This window comes from Triticum urartu, chromosome 6A (genome assembly GCF_056163025.1).
Source record: "Triticum urartu cultivar PI428250 chromosome 6A, HENAU_Tu73, whole genome shotgun sequence".
NCBI lineage: Eukaryota > Viridiplantae > Streptophyta > Magnoliopsida > Poales > Poaceae > Triticum > Triticum urartu.
The window spans coordinates 262,934,423-262,944,481 of NC_141878.1; the positions used below are offsets into that span (position 1 = coordinate 262,934,423).

At 45.5% G+C, this 10,059-nt stretch overlaps 2 protein-coding genes and 1 pseudogene across 2 annotated transcripts; all 3 read left to right on the plus strand.

The window, feature by feature from the left end:
• Positions 1–1,608: 1,608 nt before the first annotated feature.
• On the plus strand, positions 1,609–4,157 carry LOC147964941 (uncharacterized; annotated as a pseudogene).
• Positions 4,158–4,170: 13 nt separating this feature from the next.
• On the plus strand, positions 4,171–5,315 carry LOC147964942 (uncharacterized). Its single transcript, XM_087527919.1, has 3 exons — positions 4,171–4,220; positions 4,318–4,408; positions 4,497–5,315. The coding sequence occupies exons 1-3, from the start codon at positions 4,171–4,173 to the stop codon at positions 5,313–5,315; spliced, it is 960 nt and encodes a 319-aa protein (XP_087384045.1).
• An 880-nt stretch (positions 5,316–6,195) lies between these two features.
• Positions 6,196–8,572, plus strand: LOC147964943 (uncharacterized). The gene is made up of 5 exons (XM_087526592.1): positions 6,196–6,340; positions 6,428–6,506; positions 7,484–7,553; positions 7,643–7,925; positions 8,018–8,572. The coding sequence occupies exons 3-5, from the start codon at positions 7,491–7,493 to the stop codon at positions 8,407–8,409; spliced, it is 738 nt and encodes a 245-aa protein (XP_087382718.1). The 5' UTR covers positions 6,196–6,340; positions 6,428–6,506; positions 7,484–7,490; the 3' UTR covers positions 8,410–8,572.
• The last annotated feature ends 1,487 nt before the right edge of the window (positions 8,573–10,059 follow it).

Below are 10,059 nucleotides of genomic sequence, written 5' to 3' on the forward strand. Positions count from 1 at the left end.
TTGATAGCCATCATAGCCTTACTCCTTTGCGTTGCTTACCCATCGAGACTAGCCATTGAGTATTGCCGACAACGAGACTTGTGCACATTAGTGATCATACTTCCCATAGCATACATACATCATTGTTGCATATCTTGGTATCATCTCTTGTGTCACAAGGTTGTCATCGCATACACACACTACAAGAAATATGTCAACTTATGACCTTCTGTCAGTGACCCTCGAAGAATTGGTCATAAATTTATGACCATTTTAGACCAATTGGTCAAAAGCTATCTGGGGGGCTCTAAACCCTAAACCATAACGACCATTTTGGTCAGAAAGGTCATAATTTCATTAGAGGAAATGGTCGTAAAGCTAGTAGCACTGTCCACTGCCTCATGCGTAGCTGATAATGACCAATATAAAATGGTCACTACACTTGAGTTTGAATGAATTAGGATGATTAGGCAGCCACCTCAGCAACCTCGCTTATGTGTCACTGTCTAGGTGTCATTTTTGCTTGAGTTTTAATATTCAATAGATAGACGGGGGACACATTGACAGGCGGGACCCATTTGACAGATGGGGCCGCGCGCTTAATTCTCCCAAAAAAGATGCACGAGGCGGGACTCGAACCCACGACCTCGCGCTTGGTTGGCTCGCATGCTACCGCTGGGCTAGAGAGGGACAGTTGCTCGCATCTGGGAGTTTATCTATACATTATATAGAACTACGGCTCTCTCATATCATTAACAAGTGGGACCTTCCGACCAGGTGGCATCGAACAGAGCAACGATTTGCAACACTGACAAGCGGGACCCATTTGATAGGTGGTTGAGCGAGCGTTTAATTCCCTAAAAAATATGCGCTAGCGGGGACTCGAACCCACGACCTCGCGCTGGGTTCGCTCGTTCATTACCGCTGGGCTAGAGAGAGATTGTTGCTAATGTGTGGGTAGTTTTCCATATAGTATATAAAACCACGGCTCTCACGTACCAGTGACAAGTGGGACCTTCCGACCAGGTGGCGGCGGGTGGCATCGAACAGAGCAACACTTAGCGTTTTTCTAGGTCTTCCGACCAGGTGGCGGCGGGCGGGCGGCGGAAGCAACCTGGTCGCAGGTGACCTCGCCCACGGCCTCGCCGCAGGTGACCTCGCCCACGGCCTCGCGGCGGAAGCAACCAGCAGGGGGCGGAGGCGGGGGCGGGGCCGGCAAGGGGCGGAGGCGAGGCAGGGCGTGGAGGCGGGGGGCAGCAGGGGCGTAGGTGACCGACGGTGGTGGGGGCTCGCCGAGCATGGGGGACGCCGCCGCCGCAAGCACACCTCCCGGTATGCACCCCTCACCTCTTCCCCCCTCTCCTCTCTCGTCACCCGAGCAGTGGGAGATGGATTTCAGTCAGATGTTCTTCAGCATAGATGAATTTTGTTGATGCACTGTTAGTAGTTAGGAGATAGCTTGCTTGTTTGGTAGATAATGCATAGATGAATTTTCTTGATGTGCTGTTAGGAATTGTTCAGCTTGTTTGTTAAGAATTCTTCAGGCCTTGTGGTTAGGCAATTAGCATATAAAATTTTCTGGAATTTTAGCTTCCATTACTTCCATCCATTTTCATTAATTAATGTTGATGCACTTAGATTGATTTGCTAAGTTGCAACAATTTGTTGTCTTTGGCAGATGGACAGAAGCTGGATTAGAGAAGGAGTTAGAAAGTTTTCGAAAGAACATATGAAAGGAGTTGATGATTTCATGGCATTTGTTCGGGCAAATTTTGCCAACGATGCTCACATTCTTTGCCCATGTTGTGAATGCCTCAACCGTCCAAGAATGGCTCAAGGAAGAGTGGAAGATCATCTGCTTCTTAATGGGATGTCCAGCACATATGATAGATGGATATATCATGGAGAACCTTTAGACAGACAACCTCAACATTTTGAAGCTGATACAGAGGCCCCTCATATGATGGGTGGTGGTGATGCTGGCATTGATTTCATGGAAAAGGTTTTGCGAGATAATGCTGTTTTGGAGGAAGAGGATGGGCATGAAGATGATAGGATTCCTGACCTATTGAAGGATTTGTACGATGCTGAAGATCATGCTGATGGACAGAAATCATTGTTTGCTAAGGTGTTAGAGGAGGCGAAGCGCGCAGCTCATGAAGGGGGTAAATTTTCAAGATTTACCTTCACCGTGAAGTTACTCCACATCAAGTCTTTCTACCGGATTAGCAATGCCGCATTCAACGCAATACTCCGTCTTTTGAGCTTGCAATTCCCTAATAGTTGTGTTCCCAGATCTTATGATGAAGCATTGAGCATAATCCGCAGGCTGGGGTTAGGTTATGTGTCAATACATGTGTGCCCAAATAACTGTGTCTTGTTTCGGAAGGATTTAGCAAAGCATGACAACTGTCCAAAATGCAATGCATCTAGGTGGAAACATACTGATGGGAAGAAGTCAACACCGGAGAAGGTACTGAGGCACTTTCCCTTGATACCAAGGCTGCAGCGGATGTTCATCTCGAAGAAATCATCGTGTGAGGTACAGTGGCACAAGCTGAAGCGGCAACCTGTGGACAATGAGCTGAGCCATCCAGTGGATGGAGAGGCATGGAAAGAGTTTGACCATATACATTTTGATTTTGCTGCAGATCCAAGGAACATAAAACTTGGCATTGCCACAGATGGGTTTAATCCGTTTGGGAACATGAGCACGTCTTATAGCATGTGGCCAGTTTTTGTGGTGCCGTACAACCTGCCACCATGGCATGCATGGATCAGTCCAACTTCATGATGTCATTGCTTATCCCGGGTCCAGATTCTCCAGGAAAGGAGTTTGATGTCTTTATGGAGCCCCTCATAGAAGAACTGCTCCAGCTCTGGACTGGTGTACCTACATACGATGCCTTGAGTCCGGAAGAAAAGTTCAATCTACGTGCTGCGATCATATGGTCCATCCATGATTTCCCGGCTCTGCACACTCTGTCTGGGAGGATCACAGCGGGTTATCAGGCTTGTGTCCATTGTGACAAAGACCCTTGCTCAAAGAGAATAAGGAGCATGATATGCTATATTGGGCACCGCCGCTTTCTTCCCCGAAACCATCGTTGGCGAAGAAGCAAAGATTTTAATGGTGAGAATGAAACCCGTGACTAGCCAGTTGAATTCACTAAAGAAGAGCTGGAGCAGCAACTTGAAAAGGTGAAAGATGTGAGACCAGGAAAGCTGGCGAAGAAAAGAAATCGTGAGGAAGGTCAATGTTGGGACCGGAGGTCTTGTTTGTGGGACCTGCCATACTGGGCTGATCTGAAATTAAGGCATAATCTCGATGTAATGCACATTGAGAAAAACATATGCGAGAATCTGCTAGGGACGTTTCTAAACATTGAAGGGAAGACAAAGGACACGGTTAGTTCTAGGCTTGATTTGGAGGACATGGGCATAAGAGAAGATTTGCATCTACAGCACAATAAAGATGAAGATTCATTTGAAATTCCACGAGCATGGTATACAATGAATAAAGAACAAAAGCTTGCATTCTGTGAATTCCTAAGAGCGGTGAAATTTCCAGATGGTTATGCTGCTAACCTAGCAAAATGTGTTACTTCTGATGGATTCAAGCTTTCAGTACTGAAAACCCATGATTGTCACATCCTCCTCCAAAGGATTTTACCGGCGGGCCTCCGAGGAATCATGCACAAGGATATATATGAAGCAGTTGCTGAGCTGGGAAATTTCTTTAGAGAACTGTGCTACAAAACCCTCAAGTTAACTGTCTTGGAAAGACTTGAAAAAGAAATCCCAATTATTCTTTGCAAGCTCGAGAAGATTTTCCCTCCAGCTTTCTTCACCGTGATGGTCCATTTGGCGGTGCACTTACCCAAAGAGGCAATGCTTAGAGGCCCTGTGCAATACGGTTGGATGTACCCAATCGAAAGAAGGCTGCTTACTTGTAAGCATTATGTGCGAAACACAGCAAGACCTGAAGGTTCTATTGCTGAAGCATATGTCGTTGACGAGTGCTTGACTTTTTTCTCTAGATACTTTGGTGATGTGGAAACAAGATGGAACCGGCCAGGCAGAAATAGAGAGCGGTCTGATTCGCAAAGTGGTGATGTCTCTGTTTTCAACCATGGTGTGAACTTTCTTGGAGCCTCACAATACTTGGAGGCTGGTGATGAGTATGACAAGATGGTTTTGTTTGTGCTCAGCAATTGCGCCGAGGTTCTACCATATATCGAGTACGTTATATCTTGTGCACTCATTATATATATATATTGTTTGCTTGGGATGGCACCAGCCTAATGTTTTAATTCACATGTTTTGTTGGCATTGTAGGAAATGCAAGGAAGAGTTAAATCAGGAAGAAAGCAATATCAATGTTGATAAAAGGGTTGCCAAGGTGTTTGCTAATTGGTTTAAGAATCATGTGAGATCTTTAGCCACATGTTTTATGTTTTCTGTGTTATTCACCCATTGTTAAATACCATTGTTTGCTAAATGGTTTATTTGTGCGGATTGGAAAGTTTCATGAGGAGAAGAAGGTCAGTGATGATCTATTTTCTTTGGCATGCTTACCGGATAAGCGAGTGAGAGTGTATTCAACATGCATTGTTGACGGTGTCCGGTACCACACCGTTGACCGCGAGGAAAAAAGGAAGACACAGAATAGTGGAATCGTCACTGAGGGGTCACATGATGGTGAGATCATTGACTTCTATGGTCAGTTGAGAAGCATCGTAGAGTTGCAGTACAACTCTAGTGGAGGCATCCATCGCTCGCTTGTCTTATTTCGCTGTGACTGGTTTGAGCTTGGTAGCAAGAAGAGGAGAGACTCTTTTGTCAAATATGATGGCCACTTCAAAAGCATCAACACTGCAAGGTGCTGGTATAAGAGTGATCCCTTTATTCTAACAACACAAGCAACAATGGTGTTTTATCTGCCAGACACTCTTTTGCACGGAAAATGGCGAGTTGTGCAAAACTTTCAGCACAGACACTTGTGGAGTGTGACTGAAACTGAAGTGGAAAAGGGCCCCGGTGATGGTGGACTAACATACCAAGATGATGACTCTACGGAAGTTCCGTTGCAAGCTGATGATGACTCTATGGAAGTTCCGGTGCAAAGCAGAGTGCGAAGGGACCGGGAACGTGTGATCATTGGTGCTGCAACAGTTGAAGGCATCAAGAAAAGAAGAAAGGTGGTAGAGGATGGACATGAAAACGAGGATGAGGAAAACCGGACTGATCATACTATGCTGCAATATTGTAGTGATGATGAGGAAAACAGGAGTGGGCATAGAGTTCCTTGTTTTCATATCGACGACGATGAGTAGCGAAGGTAAATTTGGTCTCCTTGGTGATCTAATGCTATTTTGTCTCCTTAGTAGTTGTTGTTGATGTGATCCTGATGTAGTTTTTGTACTACAAATCTCTCCACGTACCAAAATGCATGAGACTGTGTAGAGATGGAGAGGCAGATGATGGTTGAAGATACAATGCAAAATGATGTAGTTTTGGTGATGGAAGATACAATGCAAAATGAAGATGTTGTTTTGAATGAAGAAGCAAAATGATGAACTGAAGATGTTGTTTTTAGAGCTGTTTTTCTTAGTTTTGGTGATCATGTAGTGTTGGTTGTGATGTAAAAGATTGCAAAATGATGTTGTTTTTGGACTGAAGATGTTTTTTGAACTGAAGATGTTGTTTTTGGTGAACTGAAGATGTTTTCAGAGCTGTTTTAACTGAATTTTTGGGCGCGCTCCATCAGACAGCCATCTGATCCCACACGCGGCCCCATTTCATTGTGAGCAAAAAAATATGCGCGACCGGGGACTCGAACCCACGACCGTGCGCTCGTTTCACTATGTTTCTACCACTGGGCTAGGAAGAGGCTACTGGTCGTCCACTCTATGCCATCTCTTTTGAAATCATCAAACCAGTTAAGTATCAAACACAGACCTCGCTTACAAGTGGGCCACTCGACCAACTCACTGATAAGTGGGCCATTTTGCTACTCTACCCACTCGACCCTTTTCCCCTGAGCTACCAAAAAATATTGGGCGAGCGGGGGCTCGAACCCACGACCTACCGCTTATTCCATTGTTTTTCTACCACTGGGCTAGTTAGAGGCTGTTGGTTTTGTACTCTATGCCAACCCTTTTCAATATATCAAAACAGAACTCGCTGACAAGTGGACCCACTCTTTGCCCCACTCTTCCTGTCCACTTGACCCGCTCCTCCTCTCCATTATCCACTCGACCCACTCCTCCTCTACGCCGCTGGCATCCCCTTCTCCTCCATCGACGGTGACGACCTCCCTGGCGAACCACTCCTCCATCGACAGTGACGGCCTCCTAAGGTATGAATCCGCCGAGTCCTTCCTGTTCCTCTTCCTATTGATTAGATTAGGGTTCCCTGGCACATGCTGATTAGGGTTCCATTGTAGATAGAGTAGTAGATCAAGAGGAGGCACCGTCCACGACACCGACAAGGCCAACAAGCTCAAGCAGTCGCCGTCCCCCCAGGTCCGTTCTGTTCCCCCCGTGTTCTTTGTCGACAAGGCCAACAAGGCCAACAAGCATGTTGATTTAGGAGTTACTCGTATTGTGCCTGCGCGTATGCCTAATTTAGAGATTTTGCAGACTGAATTAGGCATTTAGGTTTAGGTCCCTTTTGGCCATGTTCAGTTGATGTGGTGCTACCTTGCTAGGTATGCTAGTTTCCCTGTGGTTCTCTTCAAAGTGACGTAGAATTCATCAGAAATAGAAAAGGCAGACCGAAAGGGGAAAAAATGATGCCAACACTTATAATGTTGCAAGTGTATTAGTATTTTCCAATTTTGTTTGTTTGTTTTTAAAATAAACATGTTTATATTTGTCTAAAAAGATGCAGCGGCACACTGGAGCAGTTAAACTTGTAGGGGATCTAGCCTCCAGTGGCCTTTGGCTATATAAACCCTAGCAAAGCAAATTAAGCCAATAGCTCTGAATCTCTGAAATTCTAGTGTTAAATTCAGTTTTGTACATGACTATATCGGTGTCAAGCCAATAGCTTTCATGTGCATATCGACGACTATAAAGCTGTTCAGTTTTGTACATGATTGTATTGGGTAGGTGTGTTTAAATTGAGAATCTAGGGTTCAGTTCTTAAGTGCTGGGTTCTAACAAAATGTAGCACATGGGAAGATATGGTCCATTTATAGTAGATATGGTTCATTGTAGATATGGTCCATTTATAGTAGATATGATCCTGATGCTGTGTTTGCCATTTATAGTAGACATGGGCACATGGGCAGATATGGTCCATTGTAGATAGAGTAGTAGTATTCCAAATGTTCACAAGTGCATTGCTTTTTTTCTCACTTTTGCTATCATAAATATCCACAAGTGCATTGCTCTTCTCATTTTTATCACTTTTGCCATCATAAACTTGGTTCTGTTCCTATTTATGTCCAGTCCTGTTCACAAGTGCTTCTTCCTCTCCTATTGCTTGTTTAGAGTAGAAGTGAGATGGCTAGCTTGGAAGGTTTTGAGTTCTTCGAGGTCATAATTGAGAAATCTTGCAGTAGGCAGGTATATTTATCATCACTCATTTCTTTATCATCACTCTGCTGTCTAGTGCTTGATTGCCACAATTAACCACTCCTTGACCCTCGCTGCAGAGGCTGCCTGACAAGTTTGCGAAGATGCTCGCGGGCCGTGAGCCCCACAAAGTGAAGCTGCGGGAGGCCGACAGCGGGCTTCACAGGCTGTGGAAAGTGTTGGTGGTGTTTGATGGTGAAGGCCACATGTACCTAGGGCCCGGCTGGGAGCATTTCGCCCGCGCCCATGAGCTACAGCTCGGGTACTTCCTTGTCTTCCGCTACGACGGCGACGCCATGTTCACCGTGAAGATGTACGACAACACCATGTGCCGCATGTACTACCAGCGCGATGATGATGCCAGTAAGCTCTCTGCCTCTCTTCTTCCTGTCCTTTTGGCTTCCTCTACCTGCACGATGACAACACCATGTTCACACTTTGTTGCATTTGGCCAGGCAATGGGAGCAGCAGTGGGGATGACGAGGAGCAGAGCGGGGATGACGACGAGGAGCAGAGTGGGGATGACGATGAGCAGAGCGGGGATGACGAGGAGCAGCCTATTCTGGCTGACGACGAACATGCTATGGTGGTGGCTGACGACGACCCTGCTATGTTGGTGGCGGATGACAACCTTGCTATGGTGGTGGCGGACGACGACCTCGCGATGGTGGTGGCGGACGACGACCTCGTGATGGTGGTGGCGGACGACGACCTCGCGATGGTGGCGGCGCCTGCAATCCCACAGCTTGGCGACAGGACCATGCCAATTGTGGTAGAGGAGTACATCCGCGTTGGGATTCGCCACTCTGAGCGCATCAGGTTGATGAAGGAGAAGAAGGAGGAGTGAAGGTGTTAAGAAGGTGTTCAGCATGTTAGGTTTAAGCTTGTTAGTGTAATATGAACATGTCAATGTTAAGTATGTCAGGTTTAATTTTGTGCATGCTCATGGATGCTGTATGACAGTGTCATCTAAACAAGTCATGTTTTTAACAATGAATATTCATTTTGGTAATTGATGGGAATTGAAATTTTTTATGCATGCTCATGGATGAAAGATAAAATTATGGGTTTTTGTGCATGCTCATGTATGAAACAATATAAGTTTCATTTTTTGAATGCTAAAAACATGAATCAAACCCTAGCCACGGACGACCGCCGTGACTAAATCCGCCGGTTTTGAAAACACCGTACAAATTCAAAGGGTGTGTCTAGGGCACATCTAGATGTGCTCTAGTTATTGCACATCTAAGTGAGTGAATCAAGCATAAAGACAAAATAAAAAAGAAAAAGGAAAATATCCACACGAATCTCGACGTAAGATCAATGCCTATCTCAAAGTAGGCCCTATTTTACGGACGGTCGCCAAAAAGCATGCATTTCTGACCCTCGTAGCTACTCCCGGCAATTCGGACCACCTTCGGCCGATTCAGCTGGAACCGGCTGGAATTTGAACTGCGGGTCCTCCATAGCTTGCCCGTTATTTTCACTAAAAATGCTTTTTAGCTTCACAGGCAGGCATTCCATCACAGAATCGACAACAGATTTGCACGGCTCAAACCCTAGCGACGGACGGTCGCCGCGACGAAATCGGCCGGTTTTTGAAAACACCGTAAAAAATTCAAAAAAATCAAAAAAATGGGAGACCTCCGCGTCACATCATCAAATGTGGCCTACCAACTAGCAAAAATACTAAACTTGCAATACCGGCATTTTCTTGAAAAAGTGTTCTCAAAAACGACCTACCACGAACGAAGATTCATGGCTTTCAAGCCAAACTAGCAATGATATGGCCGCATCCGTTGAATAGTTTCTGATAATATGCCCAAATTGGGCGCATGCCTCCGTCTTGTGATGGCAAACAATGTTGCCAAAGCGAGGTTCCAACTTGTTTAACAAAAAAACCGTTTTTCATTTTTTGAATGCAAAAGACATGCGTTTTTCGTGAAGCGGCTACAAGGAGGGGCACCCCAGACGGTGCCATTCCATGTCTATCTCAAAGTAGACCCTATTTTACGGACGGTCGCCAAAAAGCATGCATTTCCGACCCTCGTAGCTACTCCCGGCAATTCGGACCACCTTCGGCCGATTCAGCTGGAACCGGCTAGAATTTGAACTGCGGGTCCTCCATAGCTTGCCCGTTATTTTCACTAAAAATACTTTTTAGATTCACAGGCAGGCATTCCATCACAGAATCGACAACAGATTTGCACGGCTCAAACCCTCGCCACGGACGGTCGTCGCGACGAAATCGGCCGGTTTTTGAAAACACCGTAAAAAATTCAAAAAAAATCAAAAAAAATGGGAGACCTCCGCGTCACATCATCAAATGTGGCCTACCAACTAGCAAAAATACTAAACTTGCAATACCGGCGTTTTCTTGAGCTACTCGGTATGATTTTAACCATGATTTCTACAAAGTTTACAAAAAAACCCTATTTTTTTCTACACCCAAACGCAAAAGGATTTCCCTCCCACACCAAAATTTTCCCTCCACCAA

Bases quoted from the DNA above. Each gene is read 5' to 3' on its own strand.
- LOC147964942 (XM_087527919.1), top strand. From the start codon at position 4,171: ATGGTTTTGTTTGTGCTCAGCAATTGCGCCGAGGTTCTACCATATATC. The intron at 4,221-4,317 runs GTACGTTATATC...TTGGCATTGTAG, and splicing joins GAGGTTCTACCATATATCGA to GAAATGCAAGGAAGAGTTAA. The intron at 4,409-4,496 runs GTGAGATCTTTA...TTATTTGTGCGG, and splicing joins CTAATTGGTTTAAGAATCAT to ATTGGAAAGTTTCATGAGGA.
- LOC147964943 (XM_087526592.1), top strand. From the start codon at position 7,491: ATGGCTAGCTTGGAAGGTTTTGAGTTCTTCGAGGTCATAATTGAGAAA. The intron at 7,554-7,642 runs GTATATTTATCA...CCCTCGCTGCAG, and splicing joins AGAAATCTTGCAGTAGGCAG to AGGCTGCCTGACAAGTTTGC. The intron at 7,926-8,017 runs GTAAGCTCTCTG...GCATTTGGCCAG, and splicing joins CCAGCGCGATGATGATGCCA to GCAATGGGAGCAGCAGTGGG.